A 21,815-nucleotide genomic window follows, 5' to 3' on the forward strand; every position below is an offset into this window, starting at 1 on the left:
CAGTTGGTCATGGAAGCAGACTGTTTTCCTAGAAATCTGTTGAGTGGAATATTTTTTTAAAATTTAAACTGACAGCAGTTTGTGGAATATTTTGCATCTTTAAGGAAGCTGTTTTTTTTTTTATCTACTCTCTTGTCACAAAGGCTCACCACAGTAGAAGCTCCATGTTTGAGAGCGTTTAACATCAGATATTCTTTCTGAAGCATCCCTAAAGGGGCTTTCTGTCTCTTGCTCAAACTGAACCAACAACCTTTCACTTGCCAAACAAATGCATAAGAAAGTTTAAAGCAGCTAGCACTGAACCACAAACAGCACCAAGCACCGTTATATTTCTACACAGTGTTAAGACAATGACTCCAACCTACAGGCTTGAAAATTATGGTTAAAATATTTTCTTTAAACATAAATGCATCAGTCCAGATGTTTCCACATAACTTTATTTAACAATTGAGGTAGGGTGATTACAATCTGTAGGTAGGGTGATTACAATCTGTCAGTGATAGCTGTCAGTCCATTACTTCCCTCTGCCAAGGCAAACACTAAAAGTGACACCGCTCATACAAGTTCATAATGAAAAAGGCAAGCATATGTAGAAAGTCCATTTATTTATGACATTGTGCATTTTATAACAAGCAGTGGTATGAAAAATAAAAACACTCATACTAATTGAAAAGTATGAGTGGTGTCACCACCTACTTTACATGGCTTGTCTGCATCCCTTTGATATCCAAATAAACATAAACTTATATACTTCTCAAAACAGTTTGGGAATTTTAAAGGCCCTTTTTTTAAGAGTGACAAGAGATTGTTGGTAATCAACCTGCTCATTAGTCAAAGGAGCTTGCAAAGAAAAGCGTCTGGACTTCTTTAAGTTGCTTGAAAAAGCAACCTGCTTTTTACAAATTTTACAAATTCAAGCAACCTGCTCATTAGGTTACATCATATAGAGTCTACTGTAGAATAAAAAGTGATTTGTTATGTTCTTAAAGAAATTGGGAAATCTAAGAGATGGGTTAACACTTTTAGCAGAACACCTTCAAAAATTTGTCACCATCAAAGCAAACAGAAAAAAAGAAGAAGTCATTGTTAACTTTTGCTTGATGATGAAGCCCAGGTCAGAACAGGTACCGTAAAGAAAAACAGTGAAGGTACTACGCAGTAGGGTACGTAGGTGAAAAAAGAGAACTCTACTCTATGCATAGGCAGTCAAATGAGATCTCTTAAAAAGTTGTAGTTTAATATTGTAAACCTTTACACTTTTACTTGTTGAATACAGTAGACTGAATGGTTCAGTGAAAAGGTCTCCATGGTGAGAAGAAGAAGAAAAAATACAAATTATAAGATACTCATGCTGTAAAGTGAAATTATTTAGCAGATATAGATAATGCGATGTAAAACAGATGTTTTCAGTTTGTCATAGCTGATGGCTTAACGCGGTACAGCACAGAGGCGGTGAGGTTTAGGGCAGCGTGTGCCCCCCAACTGGAACTCCAGACTGGGCTGCTCTCCAGCAGGTGGCGAAAGAGAAAACCTTTGAAGGAGGGAGGTGAAAAACAAAAACAACTCCATCCTGGCCAGCTGTTCTCCAAGACACACACGCTTACCTGAGAATAAACAATAGGAAATGGGTTTTATTCAAACAATTTACAAGACATTCACTATATTGCAGAGTTTACTACACTTCTGCAACAAACTAAGGATGCATGCCATTTGGCTAAATCAGTACAAGAGGCTTTAATGTACAACATACCTGCAGAAAATGGAAGGAAAGCATCTCTCTTGCGAAATTTACCATCCTTGTCCAGAAAGTGTTGAGGGTTGAAAGAGTGTGGAGTTTCCCACACTGACTCATCATGTAAGACTGAGTCCAGAGTAGCCACGATCATGGTACCCTGCACAAAATAATCATACGAATCGAGATACTAAAATTGAAAGACAAACTAACAAACAAAACATCTAAATTGGTACTCATAAAGGTTAACAGAAAGTAAAGTATTACATAAGTAATTTTTAGGACTACAAAATTTCTTAACAATTTTGAGGAAAACCAAACAATATTTCCCCATCTTACATCATAAATGCATTTTATTTTTGGGGAGATGAGTGTTATTATGAAAAGGATAAATTTTACCAAAACATCACTGTGTACTGAAATATACTTACAGTATTTTTTTTTAATTATTTCCTTTTTTAGTTACCGCCTTATTCTAGTGTATATACCTTTAAGTATTTGTCGGTAAATGTAATTGCAGTTCAATTTCAAGTAAAAGTAATTGAAATTCCATTTTATTAAAGGGGAATTTTGCCCTCAGTCATAGGCTAAACTGCTTTTGAAGACCTTTGAAGCCAGCCTCAAGTGGCTGAATTGGTGGACAAGGAATACTTTATTCAACAGCTAAACTGTACCTTTGGGATTGTGTATTTATCCACTGTAGTTTCCTTGTTTGTCATACGAAGCACATTGAGAGGAATGATGTTGGCCATTCTCTGAATCTCATGAATGACAGCATCAGTATAGGGCATGTTTTCTCGGTCACTCACAGAGGGCTGTCTGGACGAACCGACCACAGCATCGATCTCAGCTTGAACTCTCTCTGCACAGTGAAAACAGGACACAATCAGAGTCTGTATCAAGGTTATTACAGTTACCTAACACTAAGTGAGAAACTAAAAGTGAGTGTAAAAAAAGACATTCCAAGTCATTAATACCAATATTGGATTATTAGACTACTTATTAAACTACTAAATATAAATAGAAACATGAACAAGACATTGAATGAATTTGTTAACTTTTGTCAACACAACAAGCAACGAGACATTCGAACATATATCTATTAAAAGGTGGAAAGTCAAAATAAATGTCAATCTTTACAAAATGCTGTTTTTATATTGTATATTTAATACATATGCTGGACTTTTTGTTTTCTGATAACTACTTCCCTTTTATTAAAAAAAATTAAAAAAGAACGAAATTGCACATTTTGGGAAACAATAACTAAGTTAAAGAATTAGATCTACTCTGGAAATTAATGGAATCCAAACTCAAAACAAAAATTTGAAGCATGCAAAAAATGCCCCCAAAATTACAAGATTGTCATCTGGTGATTGGAAGGTTGGTGGTTCGATTTCTGGCTGCCCGAGTCTGCACGCTAAGTATCCTTGGGCAAGATACTAACCCCAAGTTGCTCTCCAATGACTGTGTATGAATTTTAGTTAGAAAGCACCAATAAGCATAGAAAAAAAAGTGTTTGTGTGAATGGGTGAATCAGTTCATTTACCACTACAAGACTGATGTGACAAAATACACAATACGGTTGAGTATTACATACATACAGTGTTGGGAAGGTTACTTTTAAAATGTATTCCACTACAGATTACAGAATACATGCCCCAAAATGTATTTTATTACGTATTCAATTACGTTACTCAATGAGAGTAACGTATTCTGAATACTTTGGATTGCTTAATATATTACCATGCTTTTTTACAACTTCAGTGGGGCAAAAAAGTATTTAGTCAGCCACCGATTGTGCAAGTTCCCCCACCTAAAATGATGACAGAGGTCAGTAATTTGCACCAGAGGTACACTTCAACTGTGAGAGACAGAATGTGAAAAAAAAATCCATGAATTCACATGGTAGGATTTGTAAAGAATTTATTCGTAAATTAGGGTGGAAAATAAGTATTTGGTCACCTCAAACAAGGAAAATCTCTGGCTCTCACAGACCTGTAACGTCTTCTGTAAGAAGCTTTTCTGTCCCCCACTCGTTACCTGTATGAATGGCACCTGTTTGAACTCATCATCTGTATAAAAGACACCTGTCCACAGCCTCAAACAGTCAGACTCCAAACTCCGCCATGGCCAAGACCAAAGAGCTTTCGAAGGACACCAGGAAAAGTATTGTAGACCTGCACCAGACTGGGAAGAGTGAATCTACAATAGGCAAGCAGCTTGGTGTGAAAAAATCAACTGTGGGAGCAATCATCAGAAAATGGAAGACATACAAGACCACTGATAATCTCCCTCGATCTGGGGCTCCACGCAAGATCTCATCCCGTGGGGTCAAAATGATCATGAGAACGGTGAGCAAAGATCCCAGAACCACACGGGGGGACCTGGTGAATGACCTGCAGAGAGCTGGGACCAAAGTAACAAAGGTCACCATCAGTAACACACTACAACGGCAGGGAATCAAATCCCGCAGTGCCAGACGTGTTCCGCTGCTGAAGCCAGTGCATGTCCAGGCCCGTCTGAAGTTTGCCAGAGAGCACATGGATGATACAGCAGAGGATTGGGAGAATGTCATGTGGTCAGATGAAACCAAAGTAGAACTTTTTGGTATAAACTCAACTCGTCGTGTTTGGAGGAAGAAGAATACTGAGTTGCATCCCAAGAACACCATACCTACTGTGAAGCATGGGGGTGGAAACATCATGCTATGGGGCTGTTTTTCTGCCAAGGGGACAGGACGACTGATCCGTGTTAAGGACAGAATGAATGGGGCCATGTATCGTGAGATTTTGAGCCAAAACCTCCTTCCATCAGTGAGAACTTTGAAGATGAAACGAGGCTGGGTCTTCCAACATGACAATGATCCAAAACACACCGCCCGGGCAACAAAGGAGTGGCTCCGTAAGAAGCATTTGAAAGTCCTGGAGTGGCCTAGCCAGTCTCCAGACCTCAACCCCATAGAAAATCTGTGGCGGGAGTTGAAAGTCCGTGTTGCTCGGCGACAGCCCCAAAACATCACTGCTCTCGAGAAGATCTGCATGGAGGAATGGGCCAAAATACCAGCTACTGTGTGTGCAAACCTGGTAAAGACCTATAGTAAACGTTTGACCTCTGTTATTGCCAACAAAGGTTATGTTACAAAGTATTGAGTTGTATTTTTGTTATTGACCAAATACTTATTTTCCACCCTGATTTACGAATAAATTCTTTACAAATCCTACCATGTGGATTCATGGATTTTTTTTTCACATTCTGTCTCTCACAGTTGAAGTGTACCTCTGGTGCAAATTACTGACCTCTGTCATCATTTTAGGTGGGGGAACTTGCACAATCGGTGGCTGACTAAATACTTTTTTGCCCCACTGTACATGAATGTCCTATTCGCTGTGATGATACAATTTCACTTACTATTACAGGAAGATAAAAAGACAGATAATGTTAAACTAGAAAGCGAAAATTTCTGAAGAAATTTTAAGTGTGCCTATGCCGCCGCTAATCAGTATAGTTTGCCATTCAAACGGCTACAGAGAGCAAAACTCAGCAGAGCAGCCATTCTCCACCATAACTATGGTAAAACCAAACACCGCTCGCGCCTCACAGATGACAGCTTACAGTTTTGTGTAAAGATGAGGTGACTTCGTACAGCCCCAATTTGAGACGCTGTGCGCAGAGGTTCATAAGCAGACCCGACAATGTTTGCATGAACACACTTTGAAGCATTACGTTATGGACCACTTTTCACACATAGTTGCTGTACCCACACAGCCGGCTGTAGCTTTTCATCTCACAGCCCGACACATACACAAAAAAAAAAAAAAAAAAAAAAAGCAGAGAGAGCACAGACTTTACACCTGAGAGGCGTGATTGCAGATGCCGCTGAGGTGGGTCCACCTCCCCTGCAGCGGCACTGCAGACCACGCCCTGCCACACACATCAAACACGTAAAATAAATATTTATGCACTTTTCATTCACTTTTTGTTTTTTGTTATTTTTACACAGTGTTCTGAATGATTAACAATGGTCTACAGCCAATCTTGTGTATTATTATACAAACTTTGGTTGTAAGATTCAGATAACTATTTAATAAAAGCTAAATATTTTATATGAGAGTAAGAAAGAAAAGTATATCTTTGTCTCATACTCTCATCAGACAATACATGAACCTCTCAATAAACAAAATATATGCTCGGCTTAAATGACAAACCGCTATTTTACACAGTGGAACACTTATTTTTAAACAAAACCAATGCAGTTCGCCACTGACAGTGCTTACCTTTGCACATCACAGTAAACACTGAACCAAGATGGCGCCCACGCGAACGAGAAATCTGAACTATGGTGTCCTGCAGAGGACAAATGGTCAAAATTGCTAAAATTTACAACATATATGCAGCTCAACAGCGACACCTTGTGACTTATTCCAGTCACTACCTTACATATACATAACGTCTTACCTGACATTCAGTTCACCGGACACTCATACTGAATCACCAGCCCATATAAAGTCCAGCAGCCAACCAAGAGTCATCATGAAAGACTAGGGGTGACACGACAGCGTGAGCGGGCCTGGGTGTCAGCCAGCCCAGCCTGGGTGTCAGCCAGCCCGACCTGGGTGGCAGCCAAGCCGCGCTAGCCAGCTAGCCGCCATGCGGCGGTGAAACGAGAGCGTGAGCCGGCCTGGGTATCAGTCAGCCCGGCCTGGGTGTCAGCCAAGTCGCCCTAGCCAGCTAGCTGCCATGTGGCGCTAGCAGTAACATCGTGAGAGATATGGGACTTCTTGATAAAATATGGGACTTCTTGATAAAACGAGCAGATATTTGAAGTTTACACCCCTACATTCTCGCCTGAAAATAGGGGAGGCTGTCATAAAGTTCAACATCAGTAACTTAGCGCGCACAGCTGTATAGAAACTCCGTCGTGCTAGCTAGCACGCAGTACAGTTATTGTAACTGTCAGCACAACGAAAATAAACTACACCTAAACTCGGTTTATATCTGACCCAAATAGAGTGCAGTTAATAACGTCTTACCTGAAATTCAGTTCACCAGCCGCCTGCTTCTCCTGCATTGGGTTTCCCTTATCCACGATTGAGCTCCGCGTTAGCCACCACCGGTCGATCGGTGTTTCTTTCCCCGCATACGAGGGGAAGAGACATATACCGGTGGCTAACGCGGAGCTAGCTAGCCACCGGTATATGAACAACTCAGTTATTTTTTCCACATCGACCAGCATCATCGGCCGAGCTAGCTAGCCGGCCGGCCGAACTAGCTAGCCGGCTAGCAGCAACATGTGAAAAATCTGTTGCTAATATGGGATGTTTTGACAAAACGAGCAGATATTTGACGTTTACACACCTACATTCTCACCTGAAAATATCTTAAAAGTTTACTTTGTGACCTAGAAACACAAATAAGAGGAATACCACTAGAGTGAGCCAACACACCACAAATTAAGTGAGTGAGCAAACACACCACAAAGTAAGTTAAGTTTCACTTTCGTTTGTTCCCATTCATTTGAATGGGCAAAAACTTGCATTAAAATATTCATACTTAAAAAACTATACAAGTAATAAACACCAAAAGTCATAGCTACTCATTCCTGATCCAGCCGCACAAAATGATATAACATTTATGAAGCTTGTGTCAAAACTGTGGGATGAGTTACGGTCCAAAATTTCAGGCGGAAAAAGGAAAATAATAATAATAAATCCGAGCAATAGTAATAAGTGTGCCTTTTGGCATAGGCACACTTAATGAGTAACAGTAGGTGGACATTAGGTAAGGCTGCGCTTTTTGCAGCGATCTCGTATAGAAAACTATTTTGCATGTATATAAAACAGGTTTGCGGCTGTGAACTGTAGTAAAGGAACTTCTGGCTAATAAGTCGGGTTCCGTGTCGGGCTCGTAGCTGAAAACTAGCTTTACTCTGTTGTCTGGGTCAACTTTGCTAGCGAGAGACAGAGAAAGGTGTTGAAAGGCTGCTCCAACTGAACTTATTGTTTCAGAGGAAAACACAAACACAGTGTACAGTGGAGTCTTAATAGCTTACTTACAACTGGGCTCGTCAGGCACTCTTTTTGGCTGCAGTGGGTATTATTATATTTACATGATTCCATCTCCCGTTTCTGGTCGGTGACAATTCGCACTTTTCGACTTTCCTTTTTGTCCCTCCCTCGTGCTCACAGACGATAACGGGTATGGCAGTCCGTTCTCCCTGCAGCACGGACTACAGTGCCCATTAGGCTACATTCTTTAGGGCAATGCCTGTAACGCTTTGCCTGTTGCCTTCATTTGAATCATTTTTAAAAATATTTCTTCACGTCATTATGAGACACGAAATTGAGACACAGGCATTTGAGCCTCTTAATGCATGTCTTGTTTGGGTTTCCACCAGCGTGGAATTACCAAAAATAGAGAGAGCATAGCCTAAAATATGAAACAGGAAAAGATCACCGTGTAATCCCTTTATTTCAACAAAGTAACTGTATTCTGAATACCACCTTTTTAAAAGGTGACTGTAACGGAATACAGTTACTCATATTTTGTATTTTAATTACGTAACGGCGGTACATGTATTCTGTTACTCCCCAACACTGCATACATACCTTGTATATCAGGGTAGTAGATCATGTAAAGCAACCCCCAACGTAAAGTAGTGGTAGTAGTTTCAGTTCCAGCAAAAAACAGGTCCATGGTGCAAGCGTGTAAGGTACTGAGAGAAAAACTTGAATCGTTCTCCTCGTTCTCCTCGTTCTATCAACGGTCCAAGCAGCAGAAATTAAAATATCTTATATTTCAGTTTGCATTACAAGACCAAAATGAACAAACATGATGGAGATCGAGCACAACACTCACCTTTGCCATTTCTATAAGAAAAGCATCAATATAGTCTCTCGGTGACGCTGGGTCAAGGGTTTCTTTGTGGTCTTTGATCCTGATATCTATGAAGTCCTTTATCACTTGTGTCAGAGTGAACATTGTCTTATGAGGTCCAGGTAGCCACTTCATCAGCCAGGGAATTATGTTGTACATCTACACAAAAGGAAGATAGAATAAACCATATTTTAATGACTGAATAAACATTCATATGTCTGTGTGCGCTACATATGAGGCTGTGCATTCAAAGAATTCTGGATTAAAATCTAACAGAGATTCCCACAGCGGCAAAGCTGATGGTAGAAATATAAACCAGAGGGAAAAATATTTGAGGGCAAATTCAGCAAACATTTGTTTGTTTTTTGTTTTGATGAGATAGGTTGAGGTCAGGAAGGCTGATTCTCTGAGATTTTGTTTATCTCTGTGGGCTTTATATTTCCCAGGCCTTAGTTACCTCATCTCTGCCCTTTAGTGTGTTTTAAGTCAGTCTTTGTTTTGGCTCCTCACAACTGATTTGGAATTAGAAATTTTGACAGGAGACTGTTCTCCCAAAAACATAACTCTGGGATGCACACTCCACTAAAACTGAAATTGACTTAAGAAAGTTGTCATTTTACAGTAGATTATTAAAGTACATTTATTTAAGACGCTAAAATGCAACTTGTGTATTTTCTGTAAATCATGATGTAATATGATTATTGCATGATGTAGCACGGTAGGAAGAGGTTCACCTGTGTCGACATGCTTCCCTGTAAGCGCATAACTTCATTGAAATTATGAAGAATAGACTGGTACTGCTGATCAGTGTACTCAAATCGATTCCCAAACACCAAACAGCAGATGATATTTGACACAGCATTATTTATCAGTAGCTGGACATTAAATGGCTTTCCTGCAAAAGAAGACAGAAAATGCGGGGTAGAAGGACCCCGTGTCATAACAAAGCAAGCAAACTCTATTGAATTGTACCAATCAGCCTCATAACTTCAGCTCTATCACAGAGAAAGGTGGTGATCTTTAAATGCAATTTCTTTCACAGTAAAATAGCACAGATGTTTTTTATGCCTTGGTGTTCTGTGAAAGCCTCTGAGAGATACTGGCACTCCTGCTGGATGTATAACTCCAGGTTCTTCTTGCCCAGACCAAAGTTTCTGAGTGTATGAAGAGCAAATCTCCTCTGCTGCTTCCATGGGTAACCATTTGATATCACAAGACCTTTGAACACACAAATACACCGAATTACACTGAATGTAACAAGCATTCGCTTACAGCCCTGATTTGGCTGTATTAAACACTAACTATATATATTTTTTTAATGAAAAAGAGAAAAAGAGAACCTTCATTCCCAAATAAATCTTCAAACAGTGGTACGGTGGGACGATCTATTAAGTCGTCTCCTTGTTGGACCAGGGCTTCTTTCACAAACTTGTAGCTATTAATGACCACGGTTCTTCCACCAAAGATTCTGATGGTGAAAATGTTTCCATATTTCTCTACAAACTGAACAAAGACAGCAGGTAGATGTTGTGATTCAACAGTACTCAGAGAATAAATACTGCTTCTACATCCGTAGTGACTGCAGATAATAGAATATTGAGCAATGCTGCCTCACTAATATTATATCTCGTAGAACCCAAGCTTCTCTCTTGTGTGAATAAAGGCAACTTTAGATAAAGTTCACTGAGTCAATGATTGCAAGAGTTTTAAATAAGGGCTTGCCCGAACTTGTTGTGCTTTACCTCAAAAAGGTAAAAGGTCATTTTAGTAACTATTACATCCAATTATACACTGCTTGTGAACATGATAGCGCAATTATAAAATGTATTTTTAACATCTGAATCTAAATATCTTGTCATATTTGACCTCTGATCTCACTTTTAGATTTTACATCTGTCTTCCTTTCAGTTTGACCCTAAAATGTGTTATATCTTTAACAAAAGTTTTATCAAGAGAAAGAGAATGGTTAGTTAGAAACATAATGTTGTTTTATATTGCATAATAAGCTTATTATTATATGCAGTTCTTCAAAAATCAATACCTATTTTCCATTACCTACTCCTACATAATGTTTGTGTAATTAAAGTAAGTCTCTGCCATGCTACCTTCATCTGATTTTTACTGCACTACCATCTGCACTTGCATCTTACAGTAAGTACTGTAACGGACAACCTTATTGACTATCTCTATGCACTTTTGTTTCTTTAAGAGAGATGTTTGGTTGTGCTGCAGGAAAAGCCAATGAGTGTGTGGGAAGGGTTTCTGGTTGTTGTTTTTCGGAGCTGGAGAGGAGCGGTGACCCTCCATGGGGTGAACGCCCGTGTTCCTGTACCTATATACAACCGTGGTGAGATCAAAACGTCTGGTGCTTGAGAGCACATGTGAACGTTACTGTACTTTTAAAAAGACCAAAACAAAAAAAATCAATATGGTAAAAATAAAATAATATTCACTTCAAAGTAAATACTACCCAGAGAATGAGGTTTGCATTCTTTGAGTGTGTCTTGTTTGATTAGACAAAGATAAGAATGAAGCCCAGGGCTCGTACCTCTCTGAACTGCAGGTGTATTCTGTCAGGTCTGATGCGATGAATGTCACCGAGAAGCGGGAGAGCCCACGGTCCAGGTGGGAAGTTCTTCGGCACTCTGTTCTGCCAAATATTATTCAACAGCAGGAAAACACAGAGAAATATTAAAATGCTCCTTCCATCTATCCACTCAAAGCCAAGAACACTGTATAATGTCTCCATTTAAAGTTCTTAATGTTGAATGCTGGATTACTGCAGTGTTTTAACTGTGCTGCTACCACGAAACAAAGTGCGATCAGACAAATGGGTGGACTTCCTTAAACACAAAGGTGAAGGAAAGACTCGTGTTCGCGCATCTGGACTTCAAAATAAAAGCTGATAATGGAGGGGTTGTTTTTTCGCATGTGCAACATTATTACACGAATTAATTACAGATTACTTCACCAGTGTCAATATCAGTGTTTGAGCGAAAAGTGTTTATTTCCTGCGTGAAACAAAGAAATATAAGCCACTAGCACAGCCTACCCACTTTTTAAAGAAAAAATACAGTATGTAAACAACGTCCAATTACTTCATACCATTTCACAACCATGGACGGGCCAAAAAACAAACAAAATATACAGCTTCCAAGAACACAGCTGAGTTTCGTTTCTTTATTTACACAATTTAAGTCCTTTCAATGACAGTCAACGAGCATGAGGGATGGTCGTCTGCCATGACCGCTGAGGGGATGAACACAGGACAAAGACATGCTGTGAAAGAGACCCAGAGAAATACAATACTAGAAATAACAGTACTACTTATACACATTATATAATATTCCAAGGTAGCAGTATACAGTATACTGCCTAACTATAGATGCATGAATGCTCCCAAATGGTGTGCCTCTGTTTATTGATGTGTTGAGAATTCAGTGATAGCCATAAAATATTAAAATATTCAAGGGCAGAAGGAAATAATTGTTTGTGGAACCTGTTCCAGATGTAGAGGAGGCGTTAAATCCAATAAAAGCCGTTCTCAGTGAGACATAACCGGTTATTACTGACATAATCCTAGAACCTTTGTGTTAAGACTGTTCCACCTATGTGTATAATGTTGGACTATCTCTGGTTGTTGTTTTTTAAGGCCTGGGCTTGTTTTTAGGTTCAAGGTTCAAGGTTCTTTATTTGTCACATGCATAGTTATACAAGTATAACACACAGCGAAATGTAGCCTGACACGCTCCTCGACATCGAAGATGGTGGGGGGGACGACATTATATATAATATATGCAATATATACTATATATACACATATGCTACAATTATATATATATATATATATATAGTATGATACATATATATATATATATATATATATATATATATATATATTATATATACATTGGGTGAATGTGCAGTAGTAGCAGCAAGCAGGTGAATTCTGTACATTAATATGAATAGACATCTGACTATTTTACAGGATAGACAATATAAACATATTTAAAATTAAAGGAATTGAAATGTACATTGTGCCTTGGTTTAGTGTCTGGAAGAGTCCTGTCTCAGTCAATTATAGATGATGTGAGAGGGCGGGTGTGTGTGTTTAGGGCACGGATGGCTTGGGGATAGAAGCTCTCTTGAGTCTCTCTGTCCTTGCCCGGATGATGCGGAACCTTCTACCAGATTGCAGAAGTTGGAACAGTTTGTTGCCAGGATGGGACGGGTCCTTCAGTATCTGCGCTGCTCTAGTCCGGCATCTCCTGGTGTAGGTGTCCTGAAGCGGGGGGAGAGCAATCCTGCAATCCTGCTCTTTGTAAATAAAAGAAATGTTCATGATCACCACCCTGGGTTTTGTACTACTTGGCTACCATTCCTTTTTTTTGTTAGCTTGTCTCCAACTGGTGGAAAGGACCTTAGTTTGGCTTTTTCCATGTACAGGAATGCTGACAGCATAAATTAAAAGGTTCATTAAATGATCAAATTAAAACAAAAAATGAAAAAGTTATAAGCGAAAAAGACACATAAAAAATCCATCCAATCCATCCATCCATCCATTCGCTTCCGCTTATCCTTTTCAGGGTCACGGGGGGCGCTGGAGCCTATCCCAGCTGTCATAGGGCGAGAGGCAGGGTACACCCTGGACAGGTCGCCAGTCTGTCGCAGGGCCAACACACAGGGACAGACAACCATTCGCACTCACATTCATTCGCACATTCACACCTAGTGACAATTTGGATTATCCAATTAACCTATCCCCACAAGCTGCATGTCTTTGGACGGTGGGAGGAAGCCGGAGTACCCGGAGGGAACCCACGCAAACACGGGGAGAACATGCAAACTCCACACAGAAAGACCCCGGCCTGATGTTGGAATTGAACTCAGGACCTTCTTGCTGTGCGGCAACAGTGCTAACCACCGTGCCACCGTGCTGCCCCTTAGAAATAACTCAAAACTCAAAACACAGAAATGATAAAAATAACTCGTGAAAAAGCCTGGTTATAAAAATCTGTCTTTAAGAGGGATTTAAAAGATAAAAGTGATCTCGCTGTCAGCTCCATGACAGACAAAGCCCGGTAACATCGTTTCTCACCTAAAATATAGGACGACCAGCAGAGCTTTGGCTGAGGACCTTATGACCAGGTACGATGTCAGATTAAAATACACTTTGGTGGAAGCTCAGAGAGGGCTTTAAAAGTCCACAATAAAATCTTAAAACTAATTATAAAATCTGAACTCCAAATTTCTAAAGGATCATTCAAGTATTGCATCTTATTGAGCTAATAACAGAAGCAATACTCCCGAGGTACAGAGGTCTTTCTTGCACCAAAATCCTAAACTTAATGGTGTCAATTTGGATGCCCAGTTGCACCCAAACACTCCCCACAGCAAATCAAGTCCTTTATACCCTGCATTCGATACTCTTTTGGTACTGCAACCATCATGGCACACCTGCTGCTCATTTTTATACAGCTTAAATTATTGGTTTTGAGAAGTATTTCTAAAATGTGGCAATAACACTTTTATTCAAGAATCCCTTGCCACCCTAGATTTTTCTCACTTCAAACACACTTCAGGTAAAACAAAAAACTTTGACTGGGTACATGCTGATGTATAGAGATATGAAAAGTCAAGCTTCAGAAGAGACAAATTTTCAGAGTTAGTATTTGTTTAAGGTCAAGTATTCTATAAGCCTTCAAATAAAGTGGAATTTTTTATAATGTTTTCTTTGAAACAAGCTTTTCTCCTCATAACATGACAGAATTCAGAATTGTAAAAGCAATGAACAGGCAGGTATCATATACTATGAAATTGTTAGCCAGCAAAGGGACTCAGTCCATGCTTTCACTTGCTTTAATGTCAGAATGAAAGGATAAACTAATCTCAGTTTTAGCTGGTTTAACATTAAAATGTATACTTGAATATAAAAGATTCACTGTGTAAAAGTTTATCAAAACTGGTATACCGGCTGACAAGAACAAAAATGACAAATCCCATTTTACATACACTAATGAGATATGAAAAATACAGAGGGGTAGATACTGTATTAGATAATAAATGTGATAAAACAGTGATTGATCAAGCTGAGAATCAGGCATTTTCACTTTGTCATAGTTGCTGGTTTAACGTGTTACAGCACAGAGGCGGTAAGGTTGGGGACAGCGAGTCCCTCCCAGCTGGAACTGCAGACTGGGCCGCTCTCCAGCAGGTGCAGAGAATGAAAACCTCTGAAGGAGGGAGGCAAAGAACAGGAATAACTCCATCCTGGCCAGCTGTTCCCCAATACACACACGCTTACCTGAGAATACACAGCATACAGTTTTATTATGTTAGATAAAATAGTCACTTTTATCACAGATTAATATTGCACAAACAAAGACATTGTGGTGGCAAGATGATTACAAGGAAAGACATAGTATGGGTTTTTCATTTTGCTCTTTTTAGAATAGAAAAGGTTTTGACTTCCAACTAACCTGCAGAAAATGGAAGGAAGGCCTCTCTCTTGCGAAATTTACCATCCTGGTCCAGAAAGTGTTCGGGGTTGAAAGAGTGTGGAGTTTCCCACATTGACTCATCATGTAGGACCGAGTCAAGTGTAGCCATGATTATGGTGCCCTGAAGAAGTATGACACAAAAAACTGAGATGCTAAAATTGTAAAATAATCAAAAGTGTGTTACGAACTTGCATGTTCATGTGTTTGTTTTGTGCAGGTGATGTATCTTTTTATGTTAATTCAGCTGTGCCAGGGCCCTGCTCCGATTGGTGCGTGGATACACCGCCCTGACGTGACTGGTCCCAGCTGGAGGACCCGCCCATTAAAAGGAGACTGGAGTGCTACGGCGGGAGAGGTCCTTGCGTTTCTCCTCATGATCCAGCAGTGTACCTGTGGCAGCCGCTGGCTGCAGTGCGGCTTAGAAGTTGTGGAAGTGGAGTGGGTAGGGGTGAGCTGCCGTTTCTTTTGATCACCCGTTTTCTCCTGTTTTGAATTAGTTAAGGAGGTCAGACTCTGTCTTTATTTTTTGGACTTTGTTTTGGTAAGGGCAGGGGTGTGGGATTTGTGTAGATTTGTTTTGTTTATTGTTTTGGCCTTGGCTCACCCTGAAGTGTTGACACTCCCGTTTTGTTGTTCCTTTTTTCCACATTGTAAATAAATCACATTATAACAAACGGATTTGTTTGCTGTGGCTGCTTGGGTCTTGGGGAGGAAGCGAGTGCCTCAGTCATGTTATTGCCTGGCCCTAGACGGGTCGTAACAAGTGTAATAAATAAAAAAAATAAAATAAAATCAGAAGAAAGAGAAAATATCAGATATTTAAACTAATAAAATTCATTGGGACAACACCGTGTTTACCACTGTGTACTATATCATCTTTTTACTCATTTTTTTTACTCATTTGCAAACTGAGGAGACCTGCTGCTGGACTTTTTTGGAGAAAATGTCCCATCCTTTCTGATATAGGAATTTAGCTGTTAGGCAGTCTTGAGTTTTATTTGTTATATATTTTTTTGTTTCATGACTCTTCTACTATCCCACCTTTTTAGGACATGTTTCTGTAATCAGATTCAAAATAAGCTGATAGTTTTTATGAAATAGTAAAATATCTCAATTTAAACATCTGACATGTTTTCTAATATATTTCTGTTACATGTTGGTTTATAAAACTTACAAATCACTGCATTCTGTTCTTATTTAAATCTCACAAAATATCCCATTTCCATAGATTTTAGCCAATAACTACAGTTAATAATAAATGCATCTAATTTATCAGGAATTTAGATCATTTTCTGAACAATATTCGAAAGACTCACTCACCTACAGGTTCAAGCTCACATAAACACATGATTTCTGTCTTCCCATACAATACTTGAAACACTAGTATGAACTAGAGTGAACAGCTACTTAATTAAAGTTATAACTTTGTGCAACTTCAAAAAAAATAAACAATGTTTGCATCATCAAGTATCAACAACAGTCCAAAATGGACAAATAACAAAGCTGAGGTCGAAGAGCAAGTGTAGGATCTCCTGAATACTTAGAAAGGACGTGATAATCACCTTGTTTCAACAGTTTGTCAGTTTGTTTGTTTGTTTGTTTGTTTTGTTTTGGGGTTTCTTTGTGTATTGTATATTTATTTGCTTTTTATGTTTGGGGGGTTGGGTTGGTTCCTGGAGGTTTAAAATGCTAAGCCAGAAAGTCTGTCTTGGAAAAATAAAAGGCACTAAAATTATTAGTGGATTGTGTACCTTTGGGATTGTGTACTCATCAATTGCAGTGTCCTTGCTTGCACTGCGGGCCACATTGAAGGGGATAATGTTGCCCATTCTCTGGATCTCATGGATGACCGCATCAGTATAGGGCATGTTTTCTCTGTCAGTCATAGACGGCTGTCTGGATGAACCAATCACAGCATCGATCTCAGCCTGGACTCTCTCTGTGCAGTGAAAACAGGAAACAAGTTTAAAAATAAAGCTTAAGATGAAAATAAACTTAAAAACTAAAACTAAACTGAAATGAGTGAGACTTAAAAAAAACTTAAAAGCCATAATAACTGAGTGTTGTCTGTTGTACAGTTAACTGGGGAGAAAATTCTCATTCCACCTGCAATCAATATGTGATGGCAAGATGATTACACAGTATGCAGGCATGGTGGATATTATGCACACCTTGTATGTCAGGGTAGAAGATCATGTAAAGTAGTCCCCAGTGTAAAGTAGTGGTTGTAGTTTCGCTTCCAGCAAAAAACAGGTCCATAGTGCATGCACTTAAACTGCTGTGATCAAAAACTGAATCACTGCCATCCTTCTAGCAGAGACAGGAATAAATAACTGTTGACATATTTCATTTGAAGTGCAAAAAGAAAACACAGCACACCACTCACCTCTCCCATTTCTATGAGAAAGGCATCGATGTAATCTCTCGGTGATGCTGGGTTAAAATTTTCTATGTGTTCTCTGATTTTCGTTTTTATGAAATCAGTTATGTGTCGTTTTAAAGTTAATATCTTCTGATGAGGTCCAGGCAGCCACTTCACCAGCCAGGGCATTGTGTTGTACATCTACAGAACAGAAAGACAGTTACCAAATTATATGATGGCCTGGTAACAACTGTGACATTTCTACTTGTGTATTTCTATGTGGTACTAAAAGGATCCTGAATTAACATGTGTTGGGGAATTCCACAGATCCAAAGATATTGAAGGAAGTCTAACATCCAGGGAAAAATTAAATCTTTCAAACCCTTATTTTGGAGCAAAGCCAACAAACCATTTCAGTTTGGTGATTCTATACACTCAGTTTATGTTTCAGTGACCACTGAAATTAAAGGTTAATCTAGATAATTATTAACACACTTTCCAATTATGGATGTTCAGTAAAAAAATTCTTTTTAGATCAAGACATTTGAATTCAATAAGGTGATGTTTGTTACTTGACTATATATGACATGTATTTAGGACATGTTGTGATGTAATAAGATTAATAAATGTTGTTGCCTTTTTAAAGGAGGTTACCTGTGCCACTGTGGTTCCCTGTAAACGTACTATCTCGGTAAAGTTATTAAGAATAGACTGATACTGCTCATCAGTGTACTCAAATCGATCCCCAAATACCAAACAGCAGATGATGTTTGACACGGCGTTGTTTAACAGTGGCTGGGCATTAACAGGCTTTCCTGTAGAATAAAGAGACAATGAGAATACGAGGCAGTAAAAGACTTGTTGCGTAATGATGTTTGTGCAATTTCTAAGTGTGTGTGCGTGTGTTTGTGTGTGCCTTGATGATCCGCAAAGGCCTCTATGAGATACTGGCACTCCTGCTGGATGGAAAAGTCCAGGGTCTTCTTCCCCAGACCAAAGTTTCTGAGTGTATGAAGAGTAAATCTCCTCTGCTGCTTCCACTGATACCCATTTGACATCACAAGACCTTTGGACACACACACACACACACACACACACACACACACACACACACACACTGATGCTGCTGGTCTAATTGCTGCTAATGAGATTCTTTTGGGGAAAAAAAGGAAAAGAAAAAAAACACCATTATTCCCAAATAAGTCTTCAAATATGGGTACTGCGGGACGATCTGTGAAATCTTCTCCTTGTTGGACCAGCGCTTCTCTCAAAAGCTTATAGCCATTAAGGACCACAACTCTTCCACCAAAGAGTCGAAGGCTGAAAATTTTTCCATATTTCTCTGCAAACTGAACACAGAAAGTGGACAGGTGTGTTAGTGAGGATGACAACTGTGTTTTTATACATCACTTTGCATTTAAACATTCGTTTTTATTCATCTCTGACTGTCTTGCACGCTATGTTTTCGTACTGTTTCCATCCCCTCACCCCAAACCAGTCGCGGCAGATAGTTACCCGTCCCCGAGCCTGGTGCTGCTTGAGATTTCGTTCTGCTAAAATGCAGTTTGTTGCCATGTGCTTGATGGTTGCTGGGGTTTTCTCTGTATTATTGCAGGAATTTACAATATCCTAATCACACTGAAAAAAAGTTTAAAAAGAAATGGTGGTAGATGTTGTTTATTTGATCTTTTTTTTTTAACCCACTGCCAGGTGGTTGCTAGGCATTTATAATTCACCTTTTATCAGGGGCGGATCTAGAGAAATTTTCTTAGGGTGGCAAAGAAATCAAATGGGGGTGGCAAAATCAAAGCCTTTTTTTCCCCCCAAACACATATGCAGGTGGTTACATATGGTTAAAATGATTCAAATGCAGTAAGTATACACATTTTTCAAATAAATATAGTCTATAACTTAATTATTGTCTGTAGTCCACATAATTACACACTTAAGTTACATAAAACATGTGAGTTTTGATGTTATGTACTGTATAGCCTGTATAATAAATAAATATGTAGCCCAATAAGTATAAAATCCAGAAAGCTACACAACATGGGGTGGTTCATTTACAAACACAAGTCTAACTTAAGTTTCACACTGTTTTTTGTTAGAAAACAATCACATTTTTACAGCTTAAATTACACAAAATGTCAGAAATCTGCACTGTCATGAACAAAAATTTTAACCTACTTTTTCATGATTTGTTGGATTAACCCACTGAGGTCTGAAATACAACTGGCCATTTTTGACTCCATTTGAGTTTACGCTTGTATTTCACCCTTAAATTGTTTCATTTTATTTTTTCCCCCTTGCCTTGTTTGGTATCATTCTTTTCAGCTCAACTGAATTTAGTTGTTTTTTTCACTGACATACTGCATTAGTACTACTATTACTATTAATAGTACTATTACTGATCTGAAATCACACAAAGAACTAAAAATCCTAGTAGTATTTTTTACTGTAAAAGAAACCCCACAGACATGTTGGGTAAATTTGTATAACTTGAAATGCAAATATAAATTGTTCATTTTGTAAACATATACAACTATTTATCTAAAAATGCCGCCAATACACCTGCCGTTTGTTTTTTTCATTTTCTACAACCATTTAAAAATATTACTAAAACTATAGTGAGAGAACAATCAGGTGTTGCAATAAGATGCCCCACAAATGATGTGTTCCAATAAAAAAAAAGTTTGTCCACCAAAAGACAGAGGAGAACAGCGTAGGGATAAACCTGCAGGCCTGACAACAGGAGGTGTATCACTCTGCTGGTTAGTGACAGTGTTTACATTGCAAATGTGCCTTAGTGACATTCATTAGTGCCCTTACTGACACACAAAACAAAACGACTACACAACAGAACAGCTACACAAGACAACACAATACACTAAGTATACACTCCACACTAAACATCACAAATCTCCCACATCTAAAAACTCTCTCTCACTCGCTTGCTCTGTCTCGCTGCCGTTACCGTCATTCCCAAAACTTTTCCCTCTTCCCAAACAACCAAATCCCACATGTTGACTTTTTTTTTTAAATTGGTCGACATGGTACATTTTTCCACCGATAGGAAAGAGGTGTTTTTTTCCCTTTCTTTACTGTTTTCGCGCTGTCCTTAGAAAATGCTTAAAACACACACACACAAAAACGTAACGACAGTATTTAGAAAAAAAGCATGGCTTATATATATTATCATAACTCTGGATTTACTGGCCTGTAATTAAAATGTAAAAACTTTAAAGTCCGAACTTTCAATGTGGGCTGAAATAGAGACTCAGCATGGCTGCAGCTTTTTGCTATGTCAGCTTAAAATAGTCATGTGATTTGGAGGTGCAGCGTGTCCGTGGACCACGGAGGGTTAATAACACTCACCTTCCTTCCATTTCCAGAGTGTAACATCCAACCACCTGTGTAAAATCCAAAATTCCCATGGTGTTGTTCAAAATGTGCTCTGGCACAATCATAAGCATGGCTTGCTACTGAAAACAAGAAAAAAGCCGGTCCTGCTATGGACTGAACCATTTGTTAATGGTGCAGGGGTGGAACACTATCCAATATATTCAGTTTTAGCATTTATATTCACTGTTGACTGTAACTACGATAAAAACTGTTAATGCTATCTTATTTTAATAAACAACACCGTCATATGCAAAACTGGGGTGGCACTTGGGGTGGCAAGGGATCATTTTAGGGTGGCACTTGCCACCCCATGCCACCCTTCTAGAGCCGCCCCTGCCTTTTATGGATATAAATAACATGCTACAGTTCTGAAATGAAAATGAAATGATGCTTAAGGCTAAATCCAAGGTCATTTTTACATGCTGCAAGGTGATTGCCAACATGATAAATATGTAAAAATATATATTTGAAAATAATTACATATATAAATCATTACTTAAAAATCGAGTATCATCATTTAAAGAATTTAATAACTAATTTTTAATTATTTTTTGTATTAATTAATAATATTTTTATTATTTAAATATTTAACATTTTAATTCATTAATGATACATTTAATTAAATATTTAATAATGTATTTATTGACACTCCAAGCCCTCCATACACTTAAACACGCTATGCAGATTTAGAACTACACACGCATAGCACACTCATACCGCAGAGAAATGCAAAAATGTTTGTGTTTGATTGCAAAAGCAAAGCAGGAGTGACATTATTTCATTGTCGGTAATGTTATAAAACCAGCTCCATGAACTGCTGAATGAACAGTCTGACCTACAGAAGCACAAAGCTATTGCGAATCGAATAACAAAATATAACTTGCACTAGGGCTGCTCGATTATGGCAAAAATGATAATCACGATTATTTTCACTGAAATTGAGATC

At 38.7% G+C, this 21,815-nt stretch overlaps 2 protein-coding genes across 7 annotated transcripts in view; both read right to left on the reverse strand.

Moving 5' to 3' along the window:
- Window positions 1-421: 421 nt before the first annotated feature.
- On the reverse strand, window positions 422-11,454 carry LOC102301511 (cytochrome P450 2J4). 3 transcript variants are annotated; one of them, XM_005948081.3, is made up of 9 exons: window positions 11,154-11,453; window positions 9,946-10,108; window positions 9,674-9,823; window positions 9,340-9,500; window positions 8,588-8,764; window positions 8,338-8,476; window positions 2,407-2,594; window positions 1,751-1,892; window positions 422-1,604 (listed from the first exon to the last, which is right to left on the reverse strand). In XM_005948081.3, the coding sequence occupies exons 1-9, from the start codon at window positions 11,352-11,354 to the stop codon at window positions 1,429-1,431; spliced, it is 1,497 nt and encodes a 498-aa protein (XP_005948143.1). In that variant the 5' UTR covers window positions 11,355-11,453; the 3' UTR covers window positions 422-1,428. The 3 variants fall into 3 exon arrangements, with proteins under 3 accessions (XP_005948143.1, XP_005948142.1, XP_042070411.1); XM_005948080.3 differs by having other exon boundaries at window positions 8,338-8,485; XM_042214477.1 differs by lacking the exons at window positions 422-1,604; window positions 1,751-1,892 and adding an exon at window positions 2,010-2,347 and having other exon boundaries at window positions 2,397-2,594; window positions 8,338-8,485; window positions 11,154-11,454.
- Window positions 11,455-14,122: 2,668 nt separating this feature from the next.
- LOC102302024 (cytochrome P450 2J4) overlaps window positions 14,123-21,815 on the reverse strand; it is a 9,460-nt gene continuing 1,767 nt past the window's right edge. For 3 of the 4 annotated variants that reach the window (XM_005948084.2, XM_014329479.2, XM_014329478.2), the window contains 8 exons: window positions 18,654-18,816; window positions 18,384-18,533; window positions 18,122-18,282; window positions 17,492-17,668; window positions 17,277-17,415; window positions 16,857-17,044; window positions 15,085-15,226; window positions 14,123-14,909 (listed from right to left, as the gene is read on the reverse strand). In XM_005948084.2, coding sequence (XP_005948146.1) covers window positions 14,734-14,909; window positions 15,085-15,226; window positions 16,857-17,044; window positions 17,277-17,415; window positions 17,492-17,668; window positions 18,122-18,282; window positions 18,384-18,533; window positions 18,654-18,816 — 1,296 coding nt within the window. In that variant the 3' untranslated portion in view covers window positions 14,123-14,733. The remainder of the gene's footprint in view (window positions 14,910-15,084; window positions 15,227-16,856; window positions 17,045-17,276; window positions 17,416-17,491; window positions 17,669-18,121; window positions 18,283-18,383; window positions 18,534-18,653; window positions 18,817-21,815) is intronic. The other variant, XM_042214479.1, reaches the window with a different exon arrangement.

The sequence above is a fragment of the Haplochromis burtoni genome, unplaced genomic scaffold (genome assembly GCF_018398535.1).
Source record: "Haplochromis burtoni strain Fernald_Lab_line unplaced genomic scaffold, NCSU_Asbu1 Contig_572, whole genome shotgun sequence".
Taxonomy (NCBI): domain Eukaryota; kingdom Metazoa; phylum Chordata; class Actinopteri; order Cichliformes; family Cichlidae; genus Haplochromis; species Haplochromis burtoni.